Here is a 14,608-nt window from a genome sequence, read left to right on the forward strand (position 1 = left end):
TGTGGGAGACCTGGGTTCAATCCCTGGGTCAGGAAGATCTCCTGGAGAAGGAAATGGCAACCCACTCCAGTACTCTTGCCTGGAAAATCCTATGGACAGAGGAGCCTGGTAGGCTACAGTCCATGGGGTCTCAAAGAGTCGGACACGACTGAGCAATTTCACTTAACTTTTTAAAAAGAGAAATTAGGTCTCCCTTGCTATCCCTGGTTTTCCTGTTGGAAATCAAAGAGATAGGGAGTGGGAATAAGGCTGTGTGTAACAGGGAAGAACAGAATCTGACTTCAGGTTGGATATGTTTCTTTAACCTTTGCCTTCTGTGCCTTTGTTACTAAAAGGATGCTCTCTACAGCTATAAGTTTCCCTGCCCGGGCAACTCTGCCCCTCTGCATGCATATACTAAGCTGCTTCAGTCATGTCCGACTCTTTCTGACCCTATGGACTGTAGCTGACCAGGCTCCTCTGTCCACGGGATTCTCCAGACAAGAGTACTGGAATGGTTACCATTTTCTTCTCCAGGGGATCTTCACAACCCAGGGATCGAAACTCCATCTCTTTTGCCTCCTGCACTGGAAGCAGATTCTTTACCACTAGAGCCCGCCGGGAAGCTCACCCCTTTACCTGACTTTAAACTAAAGGGTCTTTGTTCAGCTCACAGGGAAACACCCCGACCCTGCCCACCTGTGAATGGCTGCAGGAAAGAAGAAATTAACACATCCCCTCCCCAAGGCTGGCCGAGCCAGGAGATATTTTGCAAGATTTATGGCCTTTTTACTTTACTTCCTCGTCTCCTCCCTGGCTCTGTTCTATGAAAGAAACTAGCATCCAGACCCCAATAAGATGGTAGTCCACCATCTTCTTGGACACCCAACTTTACAAATAAAGTCTCTCTTCCTTGCCTCAACACCTCATCTCCTGATTTATTGGCCTGTCATGTGGTGAGCAGACCAAGCTTGGACTCAGCAACACAAGAACCCTAGAAAGTGTCCATTTGTCCAATGTCAGCAGGTAGCTCCAAGGAGCAATCTTGACTCATTAAGACAGTGATTTTCAGTTTAATCAATGTTTAAGACAACCACTTAATTCTATAACTAACGATAACATTAAGGCTATTTCTGACCACACAGACTCTTAGCCAAGTTATCAACATCTGTGCTCGCAGACCAAATCAGAAGAAAATGGAAGAGCCTACTCAAAAAATTCAAAAATAGTTTCTAGCACCTCCTCCAACAAATCTTTCTTCTAGGGAGAAAAGGCTTTAGTCATAAGAGTGTTTCCAATTCTTTCTTCAACCAAGGGACTGAGGATGTAAAGAGAGAAGTGAGGTTGAATATTCACACAGGAAAATACAGTTGCTGAAATAGAAACAAGTGGTTCTTTAATTCCCCAGCACCAAGCCCAGGATGGCGCGTCTTTGTTTTTCTAAAGCTTGAACACAGTGGTTCTTAAACTCTTGACTGGGCTGGATACTCCTTTGAGAACCTAGTAGAAGCATAGGTGCTCTTCCTAAAATTGCAAGTATATAAGCACACCAGAGCCTCCTGAGCTGGCCCTGCCATTCCTGGGTGTGTGGCCTTTGCAATTGCTCTACTGCCTAGGTCCAGACAGGGACACAGGAAAGGGAACCCCGTTGGCCCACATCATGGGACTCTTAGCTGGAGCTGATCTTCCTGTTATTAGATAACCCAGGGAGACCAAGAACACAGCTGAAGCCAAAAGAGGCTGAGTGGAAGTGTTGAAAAAGTGTCAGTTGCTCGGTCATGTCTGACTCTTTGCGACCCCATGGTCTGTACCCCACCAGACTCCTCTATCCATGGAATTCTCCAGGCAAGACTACTTAAGTGGGTTGCCATTCCCTTCTCCAGGGGATCTTCCCCACGCAGGGATTGAACCCAGGTCTCCTGCATTGCAGGTGGATTCTTTACCATCTGAGCCACCAGGGGAAAGTTGACCCCAAATCAGGAAATACGTTATGATTCACACGCAATGGGACTTCCCTGGCAGTCCGGTAGTTAATGCTCCATGCTTCTACTGCAGTGGGCTCTGTCGGATTCCATCCCTGGTCGAGGGACTAAGATCCCACATGCCTTGTGGTACAGTCAAAAAAATGCAAATTTTGTTTTTGCTTTCCTCTTGGGGAAAAAAAAAAATAACACCCTATTCCCTAGGGATCTGGGAGTGGGTGTGTTGACAGCTGCAAGCACAATTACTCTAATTTACAATTAACTAGGATGCTTGGCTTTGCTTTGGTCTAAACTATAATATGATCTGTGTTCGCCCCAACCCTGCAGAACAGCAGTTCTCAAGGGAATATTTCAACACCTCCCCTTTGCAAAGGTGTCCTAGGGACACCTGCCAGGGGGCATTATGGAAGCTTGTGAGGCAGCAAACAGGGCTGGTGAAGCCAGGGCCCTGTAGGGGAGGAAAGAGTTCTCCTCTGCCGTCCTAGACTCCCTGACTCGGTCTGGAAGCTAAACTGGCAAAGACAGATTTAACAGGAGTAGGAACTTCCCTGGTGGTCCAGTGGCTAAGACTCTGTGCTCACAATGCAGGGGGCCTGGGTTCGATCCCCAGTCACGGGTCTAGATTCCTCAACTGAAAGATTCCCAGTGCTGCAACTGAGACAACACAACTGAGAAAGATTGACAGAAGTAAAGCACCCACATTTTACTAAAGTTTTACATATCTGTGGGAGCCCTCACAAGAGAATGAAGTCCCAAAGAAGTGACCATGCAGGAAGCTTTTATACTCTGTGTGTGTGTGTGTGTGTTTGTTACTTGCTCAGTCACGTCCAACTCTTTGTGACCCTATGGACTATAAGCCACTAGGCTCCTCTGTCCATGGGATTCTCCAGGCAGAAATACTGGAGCAGGTTGCCATGCCCTTCTCCAGCGGATCTTCCTGACTCAGGGATGGAACCCTGGTCTCCTGCATTGCAGGCAGATTCTCTATTATCTGAGCCCCCAGGGAAGCCTTAGAAACAGTAAATTTGTGAAGAACAGACAAAACAAAGGCATTTGGGTGAATAACGGTGAAGAAGTAATTAGGATGATAAGGGTTTGTTTATATAGCCTTCTTGGTCTGAAGAACAAGAGCCATAGCTCTTGAGAACAACGTCGTCTTTCCTCCTGGTTCAGGGAAGGCATCTTTCACGTGGGAGATTTATGGCCTGTTTCAGGGAAGAAGGGGGAGCAAGGGGAGGTCAGAGTAACCTTTCTGCTTCTGCTGTTCTCTCCAACTCCTTCAGCTTACGAGATACACTACGCTGAGATGCCATAATTTGGGGCTGTTATATCCTGAACCCCATCAGCTCAAAGGCAGAGTGAGGAGGGCCACGCCCAGGCTCCCCATGAGCACTGAGTCCAGCCTGCCCGACGCTCTTCCTCCAGGCCCCTGAGTACATTCACTGTGATACCTGCACAGAGGGCAGCACCCAGGAGCAGAGCAGGGGTCCCCATCCAGTGGGGCCGAGTATTCACTTCCCACTCCAGCCACAGCCCAGCGGTCTGAGGTTAGTAACTCTTTCCAGTCCTTTGTTTTTTTCCCTTTTCCCCCTGCCCCATCCAGTCATCCGCTTCTACAACATTAATATGATCATCAAGTCAGCATGATCCCATGTAGGACCCTGTGGGGCTCCTGGGCATAAGGCCTTTCTGTGTCCCCCATTTCTTTGATTATAGGAAACAGCCTTCATTCAGCCTCCATGACCTTCCCTGAGTTCCAAAGGGCAGTTCCAAGCAGCCATTCATTAGGGAAGGGATGAGAGATCAGGGAGAAACAATAGTGCAGCCTTGGAGCAAGGTCCTGTTTCCACATCAATGGATACACATAATATCTTCGAGCTGTTTTTACAGATCCTGAAATCCCCTCCTGGTGAGAGAAGTTAACTATTAATGATGATGTGCTGCTCACAAGCACGTAGACCCCAGACTAGTTGGACCTGAAGGTTTATGATGCTGACTCCCACTTAACTCACCACTAACCCATCAGAAGAACATCCATGAGCTGATCACACCCTCCTTGAGCAACTACTATGAAACTTCTCACTATCTTCCACAAGTTGGAACACACATTTCTGAGGGCATTAGTGTGCTGTGGCCCCCCTTTCCTGACAAAGCAATAAAGCTACTCATTTCTACTTCATCCAAAACTGTCTCTGAGATTGGATTCAGCATCTGTGTACAGAGAAGCTGAGCTTTCAGCATCAGTTATGGAAATACTGAGTCCATAATCTTTCTGATTCCCTTTTCCTGTGGAGGGGTGAAAACTACTGAAAACAGAGTTTACGCCCAAGGACTTGGTGACCAGCACGCGTGTTGGAGAAAGACAAAAGTCCAGGTCTCAGAGCCCTCTGCTCACTGACTCCTGCCCAAGCTTTCTTCCGGGGCATACACACCCTTCCTGAAATGAGGAATTCTGCTCATGAAGTAAGGGCTCAGTTTCACCTTTGGAATTTGGAGTTTTGATTAATTTTCAGGCCAATATCTCATTTCTTAAAAGTAAGCTGTTTATGTTAGAATGGGTTGTTAAAAGAGAAAGTCAGACCACTTCTCTACAAAGGGGTCCCAGTCAGGCAACTCTGTGGTTGGCTTATTTTTTTATTTAATTTTTATTAGAGGATAGTTACTTTATGATGTTGTATTAATTTCTACTATAAAACAAAATGAATCAGTCACGTGCATGCAAAGTCTCTTCAGTCATGTCTGATTCTGCGACCCTGCAGACTGTAGCCCACCAGGCTCCTCTGTCCAGGGATTCTCTGGGCAAGAATACTGGAGTGGGTTGCCATGCCCTCCACCAGGGGATCTTCTCAACCCAGGGCTCAAACCCCAGCCTTCTGCAGCTCCTCCACTGAAGGCAGCTTCTTTACCACTAGTGCCACTGGGAAATCACACGTCTACACACATCCCCTCTCTTTTGGACTTCCTTCCCATTCCGGCCACCGCAGCGCATAAGTAGAGTTCCCGGTGCCATACAGCAGGTTTCCGTGAGTTATCTATTTTACACACAGTATCAACCTGCAGTTAGTTTAGAAGTGATCCTTCCAGGGGCAACCTTAGAAAAACCACTGTGTGTTAGGTCCTGCATGCAGCAAGCAGGGTAAGACAGAGGTGGAAGGTCAGGGAGATTTATAGTTACAGGGACAGACATGCAAATGAAGTGGACAGTAATCTACCCAAGGAAGACTCCTCTTAGGAGAGTTCAGGGTTATTGTGGAATAAACACCGTACATTAATAAACTGCTTCACATGTGGGAAAATCCCTGGGAAATGGGCTCAGACTCAAAAGACATAACCTTTGCATGAGTCAAGGAGAAAAATGTGCTTTATTCCACAGAGAGGATAGGGGAGGGGAGGGGACTAAAGAGGGAGAAAGGAAGAGGGGATGGGGAGAAGGAAGGAGGATCTCTGTTCTCTGAGAGGTCGATCCTCTGCCTCTTCAGTCCATGCAGTTGCAAAGTTGGGCACAACTGAATGACTAACACATACACATGTATAAGAAAAAATTTAAGCTAAATGTTATACTATAAAACTCCTAGAGGAAAACATAGGCAGAACACTCTCCGACATAAATCACAGCAAGATCCTCTATGACCTACCTCCCAAAGTAATGGAAATAAAAGCAAAAATAAACAAACAAGACCTAATTAAACTTAAAAGCTTTTGCACAATGAAGGAAACTATAAGCAAGGTGAAAAGGCAGCCTTCAGAATGGGAGAAAATAATAGCAAACGAAACAACTGACAAAGAATTAATCTCCAAAATATACAAGCAGCTCATGCAGCTCCATACCATAAAAATAAATGACCCAATCAAAAGATGGGCCAAAGATCTAAACAGACATTTCTCCAAAGAAGACATACAGATGGCTAACAAACACATGAAAAGATGCTCAACATCACTCATTATTAGAGAAATGCAAATCAAAACCACAATGAGGTACCATCTCATGCCATTCAGAATGGCTGCTATCAAAAAGTCTACAAACAATAAACGCTGGAGAGGGTGTGGAGAGAAGGGAACCCTCTTCCACTGTTGTTGGGAATGCAAACTAGTACAGCCACTATGGAGAACAGTGTGTAAATTCCTTAAAAAACTGGAAATAGAACTGCCACACGACCCAGCAATCCCCCTGCTGGGCATACACATCGAGGAAACCAGATCTGAAAGAGACACGTGCACCCCCGTGTTCATCACAGCACTGTTTACAATAGCCAGGACATGGAAGCAACCTAGCTGTCTATCGGGACATGAATGGATAAGAAAGTTGTTGTACATATACACCATGGAATATTACTCAGCTATAAAAAAGTATGCATTTGAGTCAGTTCTGATGAAGTAGATGAAATTGGAGCCCATTATACAGAGTGAAATAAATCAGAAAGAAAAACACCAATACGGTATGTTAACGCAAGGAATTTAGAAAGATGGTAACAACGACCCTATATGCAAGACAGGAAAAGGGACACAGATGTAAAGAACAGACTTTTGGACTCTGTGGGAGAAGGTGAGGGTCGGGTGATTTGAGAGAATAGCATTGAAATATGTGTATTACCATATGTGAAATAGATCACCAGTCCAAGTTCGATGCATGAGACAGGGCACTCAAAGCCCGTGCGCTGAGACAGCCCAGAGGGCTGGGGTGGGGAGGGGCGTGGGAGGGGTGTCTGGGACCGTGGGGACGCATGTACTCCCATGGCTGAGTCATGTCGATGTATGGCAAAACCACCACAATATTGTAAAGCAATTAGCCTCCAATTAAAATAAATAATTTTTTAAAAACATGATTCTGAATACTATTAGACACACGTAGAATGTCTATGAGAGCTCTTAAATAATATATATTTATATGTAAAGATATGTACCTCTGGCTATCCCCGTATGAATACAGCTAGTTTTTTCCTTTGCTATTTTTGAGCAACTGGTGGTACCAAGAAGGAATCCATCAAAACACAAAAAATAATTATGATGCAGTAATAGGAATGTCAGGGGCTTTATTTCCTTTTTGACAAATTTTCCGTGATGTGCTTATGCAGTAAAATTATTTTTTAGCAAACCAAAGCAGTGAAGAGGAGAAGCCCCGCTCCGGCTGGCACAGGTGACCACGCACTCACCGTGAACACCTTCTCCGGGGCCCCCTTGGCCCTCATGTTGGTGTCGTGGACGTGCTTGAGAATCATCCAGGCTTCGTCGTGTTTGCCCATCTGGTAAAACCAAGGAGAGACACATGAACAGTCCTTTGCTAATTAGAGGTGGAAAACCCAACAGAAACAGCAGGGTGCTGATACCCGAGTCTTAGCCATTGGCCATGGACACGTTACAGTCTACGGCCTGTGAAAAACCAGGACAGGCGATAATCAGGCTGTGCCATTGGCCATGGACACGTTACAGTCTATGGCCTGTGAAAAACCAGGACGAGCCATAATCAGGCTGTGCCTTAGAGGTGTAAATGCTGGGTATTATTATCATCATAGGCTGTGAGTGACTACCTGTAGTTTTAAGGTTGAATAGACTACAGGTGGGAGCCATGATCCTCTCGGCCAGATTAAAGCCAAGACCCAACATATAACAGGTTCAATCGTGTCCCCCACGCCAAAAGATATGTTGAAGTTCTAGCCCTCGGTGCCCCAGAAGGTGACTTTATTTGGAAGTAGAGTTGCTGCAGATGTAATTAATTAAGATGAGGTCATACTGGGGCAGCATGGGCCCCTAATCCAACATGATTGGTGTCCTTATAAGAAAAGCCCAAGTGAAGACCTAGAGGCACTCAGAGAGAATGCCTTGTGGTGACAAAGACAGATTGGAATGAAAGAGCTGCAAGCCAAGGAGCACCCCAAATGTACGCAACCCATCAGAAGCTGGAAGAGGCAAAGTGAAGGTTGCCCTATGGCAGTGGTCCCTAACCATTTTGGCACCAGGGACCTGTGTCATGGAAAACAATTTCTCCGTGGACCAGGATGCGGAGGGTGGTTTTGGGAGGATTCAAGTGCACTGCATTTATTGTGCACTTTATTTCTATTATCACTACATCAGCTCCACTTCAGATCATCAGGCACTCGATTCCAGAGGTTGGGGACCTCTGCCTTAAGGACTTCTGAGGGAGTGTGGCCCTCCAAACACCTTGATTTAGCATTTTTAGCCAACAGATCTGGGGGACAACAAATTTCTGTGACTCTGAGACAGTTTGTGTACCTTTGTTACAGCAGTCCTAGAGAGCAATACACATCAAAGCTTCTGAGATAAGCTTAGATTAAAAAAAAAAAAAACTTTTTGCTGCATCTGCCCATGACCAATGGGATGAAAGAAGACATTCAATAAGAAAGTCTGCAGAAAGTTAGAAAGAAGCTTGTGAGTGGATGCTGAGAACTGGGGCTATAAGAGCCTTGGAGTCCTATCGCCCTTCCACCAGCCCTACCCATCTGACCACTGCAAGCATGAAAGCCTCCACCACTACCATCAAGTTGGAAACCTCTTAGGACTGTGGGAGCAGCCTTTTGGAGGAGAGAGGTCCTGAAAAGACAAGAATCTTGAAGGGCTGGGGAGCAGGGAGATATCTACAACCCAGTTCACCACAGTAGCATGGAAAAAACTCTGTGCAGCTTTTTGTTTTTCACTTTGGGGGTTTTTTGTTTTGTTTTGTTTTCTGCCTCACAGCATGTGGATGTTAGTTCCCTGCCCAGGGATTGAACCTGTGCCTCCTGCAGTGGAAGCATGTTGTCTCAACCACTGGACTGCCAGGTAAGTCCCCTTCATGCAGCTTTGGAGGTCATCAGGACCTCTGGGGAGCATGGGTACCAGAAGCATCTTCGAGAGGGTGCCCTCCAGCTCCGCCCAGATTTGGGAAGCAGTGCCTCTGCTCTGCGCTCTGTGAGCTCGAGCCCCTCTGGCTCTGGCAGTCCTTGAATCCTGGGCAGGCCACCATCACGATGGGTTTAATGATGGGCCAGGTCAAAGCCGGCCTGGGATCGAGGGGCTAGGACAGCAGAACTCGCATGGGGTGGGGACACTGACTCACCTCCAGCAGAAACCGCGGGCTCTCTGGCATGAACTTCAGGGCCACCATGGACACGGTGCAGGGCAGAGCGCAGACGATGACAAACACTCTCCAGCTGTGGAAGTGGTAGTTGCTGCCCATGCTGAAGCCCCAGCCTGTGAAGAAGCAGTCAGATATGCAGCACTATTTACAACAGCCAGGACATGGAAGCAACCTAAATGTCTGTCGACAAATGAATGGATAAAGGTGTAGTATATAGTCACAGTGGAGTATTACTCAGCCATGAAAAGGAATGAAACTGGGTTATTTGTATTGATACGGATGGACCTAGAGTCCATCATACCAAGTGAAGTAAGTCGGAAAGAGAAAAACAGATATCGTGTATTAATGTCTATTTATGCACTCTAGAAATATGGTACAGATGAGCCTGTTCACAGTGCAGAAACAGAGACACAGACATAGAGGACAGATATGTGGACACACAGGGGAAAGGGGAAGGTGGAATGAATTGGGAGAGTAGCATTGATATATATACACTCAGTTCAGCATAGTCACTCAGTCGTGCCCGACTCTTTGTGACCCCATGGACCGCAGCACCTGTCCTCCCTGTCCATCACCAACTCCCAGAGTCCACCCAAACTCATGTCCATTGAGTCAGTGATGCCATCCAACCATCTCATCCTCTGTTGTCCCCTTCTCCTCCTGCCTTCAATCTTTCCCAGCATCAGGGTCTTTTCAAATGAGTCAGCTCTTCGCATCAGGTGGCCAAAGTATCAGAGTTTCAGCTTCAACATCAGTCCTTCAAATGAACACCCAGGACTGATCTCCTTTAGGATGGACTGGTTGGATCTCCTTGCAGTCCAAGGGATTCTCAAGAGTCTTCTCCAACACCACAGTTCAAAAGCATCAATTCTCTGGCACTCAGCTTTCTTTATAATCCAACTCTCACATCCATACATGACCACTGGAAAAACCATAGCCTTGACTAGAGGGACCTTTGTTGGCAAAGTAATGTCTCTGCTTTTAATATGCTGTCTATGTTGGTCATAACTTTCCTTCCAAGGAGTAAGTGTCTTTTAACTTCATGGCTGCAGTCACCATCTGCAGAAATAGACACCTAGCTGGAAGCTGCTCTATAGCACAGGAAGCTCAGCTCAGTGCTCTGTGATGACCTAGAGGGTGGGGGAGGGAGACTCAAGAAGGGGGGGACATGTGTATACGTATGGCTGATTCCCTTCATTGCACAGCATAAACTAACACAACATTGTAAAGCAACTATACTCCAATTGAAAATAAAGTAGTCAGAGTTTCTGACACTTGGTCTTAGATTGACCTTCAAGAAAGTGAAAGTGTTGGTCCCTCAGTCCTGTCTGACTCTTTGCAACGCTATGAACTGTAGCCTGCCAAGCTCCTCTGTCCATGGGATTCTCCAGGTAAGAATACTGAGGTGGGTTGCCATGCCCCTCTCCAGGGTATCCTCCCAACCCAGGGATCGAACCTGCACCTCCTGCATTGCACGCAGATTCTTCACCATCTGAGCCATCAGGGAGAACAAAGGAAAGCCAGAGGAGGGCCTTATGTGACCTAGGGTTTTGATGGGGGATCACTCTCACCCACGTCAAAGAGCGATACCAGCTCTGAGTGATTCCAAAGCACAGGGCTTCGGACCACACTTTGAAAACCACTGTCAGTCATAACACTAATTTTTTTTTTAAAGAAACTGAGCTTCTACGTTCAAAGGAATTCCATAATCATTGAAACAGAGAGGTGACTAGCTCCAACTCAGCTTTCATTATATTCAAAGTATTCCTAAAACTCGTTTTTGGAAATTGCCTTCAGAATCTACAAAATGTTATTTCAAACATCTTTACAAATAGCAAATTTCCCTGTCTCAGGGAACAGTGACACAGTGGAAAGTGCCTGGACTTCTGCAGTCACATAGGTCAGAGTTCAAATTCTGGCTTTCTCACATCGTTATTGTTATGTTGGTGAGTTTTCACAGCTGCAGAATGCAGGTAATGGTACTTCCACAGATTCACTGTGTGTGAAAGCTCCCCAACAATCAATAATAACCCGCCTGCTTTGAGGGCAACTTTGATTTGTTTAGAAGTAGTTACAGGACATTTAGTGCCAAAGATGTTGAATAAAATAGGTGAATATCAGCAAAGATCAGCAAAAGAACTGTTTTCTTTCAAAGCCAAGGTTATGAAATAGACTGGTTCTCTCAAGCCACTCAAAACAAACTCTGAAGACAATTCCAACAGCATTTCTGTTTTGTTTTGTTTTTTTAAGATTCTGTTTTTTGACGGGGACCATTCTTAAAAAGTCTCTATTGAACTTGTTACAGTATATCTTCTGTTGTTTGTGCTTTGCTCAGTCTCTCTGTCGTGTCTGACTCTTTGCAACCCCAAGGACTGTAGCCTGCCAGGTTCTTCTGTCCATGGGATTCTCCAGGCAAGAATACTGGAGTGAGTTTCCATGCCCTCCTCCAGGGCATCTTCCTGACCCAGGGATTAAATCCAGGTGTCCCCCATTGCAGGTGGATTCTTTAACCATTTGAGCCACCAGGGAAGCCCATGAATACTGCAGTGGGAAGGCTATTCCTTCTCCAGGGGACCTTCCCAGCCCAGGAATCAAATCAGGGTCTTGTGCACTGTCCGTGGATTCTATGCTTTGGATTTTTGGCCTCAAGGCATGTGGGATCTTCACTACCCAACCAGGGATTAAACATGCACCCCCTGTATTGGAAGGCAGTCTTAACCACTAGACCACCAGGGAAGTCCCCCAATAGCATTTCTTAAAAAGACCTAACTTTATAAATAAATAGAGTGATTTCTCAAGTTCAAAGGGTAAACATTATTCTGCTGTAAAATCTCTTTTTCATTTACTTGAAAAATACACTAAATGGCTAACTCCAGAGTGGGAGGTTTATGTCTTAAAGTCTATTACTCACCACTGCAGTTCAATTTGTCCTACTTGCCAGAGATTCCTAATATCTCTTGTTTCTGCAGATATTTCTAATTCTATTTGCAGAGTGAAAGGACTGGCCAGAGAGAATCCCAGGTGGAAAAGCACGGGACTGTGGCCACTTTTACACAATGGCCACAGAACATAATATACATAATACATCCAGCCTTCTCAATCAGAATCAAACCTCTTTATGCACAGCCTGTCCTCCCTCCGATATCACTGGGGTTTGCTTGTTTATTTTAATTTTAATTAAAAAGCCTTTCCTTTCTCCTGGGAGTGACAACTGAAAGAGGAAGACAATACCATAGGAAGATTTCCACATCCTCAGCTCATGTTCAAAAACCATTCTGGTGTAACTAGAAATAAAGTTGAACAAGATCAAAACCACACAACCATCCAACTCAGGTGGGTAACAAGAGAAGAACAGAAACAGTTATCTTTAGAAAGTACTCTGCCTCAGAGAGATATTTTTTTCTTAATGATAATATGTGCAAGTTATCCAAAATCCATTATTCCCTTATGCCTCTCTGGTTTTTACGGTGACTTAGTAACCTGTACTTCATTAGGCACATCTTCGGGGCCTTAAATTAAATAAAATTAAATAGCAAACTGCTTCCAAATATATGGAACAACTGCTAATCTGGAAACAAGGATTGTCCTGTTCACTGATCTTTTAGCTTGCCCTACTTTTTCTCCATCAGGATCTCACAAACAGCTGGTGCTGCTGACTACAGTGGGAATTAATCTTCCATAATATAGCCACTTTTTTCAGGGCTGTGCCCATGACTTCCCAGAAAAACATTTTGAGCTTTGTAATTTTCTTTCTTAATGATTCCGTCACCCAAATTCCTGGTGCCAAGACCTCACATCATTTCATTCCAGCAAAAGCAATTAAATGGTTTGTACAAGTTACGTACAAACATTCAGTCTCCTTTCTGGATCACCCCTGCATTTGTCCCTGCTGAGTGGAGGCGATGTTAGAGGATTAATGTCTTAGGTCTATTAAAAAAAAAAATCACCAAATAACTGGTTCACTGTGGACAAAACATCTGGTTCTGGTAAAAATGAGGCTTAAGATAAATAGTCACTCCTGTTACACCGTGATTTTAGTCTACCATATTTCTAGGGTGGCTTGCCCTCAAGTAAATGTGTGTTTCAAGCCTTCAAGCCTAATCATCTAAGAGGCCAGTATTTTTAAATGGCATGTAAAAGCTACAGATTTCATACAAGCATTAGTTCAATTCAGTTCAGTCACTCAGTCATGTCTGACTCTTTGTGACCCCATGGACTGCAGCACGCCAGCCTACCCTGTCCATCACCAACTCCTGGAGCTTGCTCAAACTCATGTTCATCGAGTCTGTGCAGTCATCCAACTATATCATCCTCTTTCATCCCCTTCTCCTCTTGCACTTAAATCTTTCCCAGCATCAGGGTCTTCTACAGTGAGTCAATTCTTCACATCAGACGGCCAAAGTATTGGAGTTTCAGCTTCAATATCGTCTGTCCAATGAATATTCAGGATGGATTTCCTTTAGGATTGATTGGTTGGATCTCCTTGCAGCCCACAAAAGCATACAAATAGGAAAATATCCTGTCCATTTGGAGTAGGATATTTAAGCACAAGCCCTGCTATCAGCCAGCAGCCTTATGGCCCCTCTGCCAAGGGCATCCCATTCAGTCTTGATCAACAAGTTCCCAACCTGAATTATTTTATTGCTTCTTTAAAAATCAGACGCCCAGACATTGGCACATGTTAGTGTGTAAAGTGAAGTGAAAAAGTGACATAGTTTGTAGTGACTACTGTGGGCTGCTCACCCACCTCACAAAATCTTTCCAGTCCTTCCCCACTGGGTTGCAGACTTGTGGTTTGGGTGGGACTAGCCCCACCCCCAATGCTAGGGGTGGGGAATGAAGTATATGAAACCCTCAGTAGGGGGCATCCTCTGGGGTTTAGTGATTGGCTGAGGTGAGCATATGACCTAAGCTGATCCAATCAGAGGGAAGCCAAGAACCTTTGCTCATTGGTTGGTTGTGGGGGCAGTTCTCTTACAGAACAAGCAGTCTGCAAACAGGGCTAGAATTGCTAGTGCAGCTTGGAGGGAAGCCAGGCAAGTACTAGAATCATCTCCAAAATTTTCTCGACATTCTTTGCATCCCAAGAACTGCTGGCTGTTAGGGCTGGCACAGATCAGATCTCTAGAGTCAATTCCCTTCACTTCTTTCTCCCTTCATTTTATAGATGAAGGAACTAAGCCTGGACAAGCTAGAGTGACTTGTTCCAAATTACACAGCCCTGCTATTTTGACTCCGCTTTTATCCAGAGTCTATTTGTTCCCCTCCCAACAAATTTTTCTAATTCAATTTATATGTAGAAATAGTTTCTTACCGTTAACACATTTGGATCAATGACCAGGGGAAATGATATTATATTAATAGCAAGGACAAAAGCTATTCCTTGGACCCATGTAACCAACAGCCTGGATAATTAAAGTGTGCCTTTGAGGGAAGGGTAGAATGCAGAGCCTAATATGGGGAATAATACAGTTTTGTATCTAAAATTATGAAAAACTGCCTGCGTGCATGCTTAGTCACCTCATTTGTGTCCACCTGTGACCTGATGGACTGTAGCCTGCTGGGCTCCTCTGGC

The 14,608-nt window shown here is 45.2% G+C and overlaps 1 protein-coding gene across 3 annotated transcripts in view; it reads right to left on the reverse strand.

Annotated features, from left to right (window-relative positions):
• Positions 1-14,608, reverse strand: part of SV2B (synaptic vesicle glycoprotein 2B) — a 229,594-nt gene that overhangs the window by 37,759 nt on the left and 177,227 nt on the right. For all 3 annotated transcript variants that reach the window (XM_061158634.1, XM_061158633.1, XM_061158635.1), the window contains exons 5-6: positions 9,013-9,146; positions 7,112-7,201 (exon numbers count right to left, since the gene is read on the reverse strand). In XM_061158634.1, the coding sequence (XP_061014617.1) occupies positions 7,112-7,201; positions 9,013-9,146 (224 nt within the window). The remainder of the gene's footprint in view (positions 1-7,111; positions 7,202-9,012; positions 9,147-14,608) is intronic.

Source organism: Dama dama, chromosome 13 (genome assembly GCF_033118175.1).
Source record: "Dama dama isolate Ldn47 chromosome 13, ASM3311817v1, whole genome shotgun sequence".
NCBI lineage: Eukaryota > Metazoa > Chordata > Mammalia > Artiodactyla > Cervidae > Dama > Dama dama.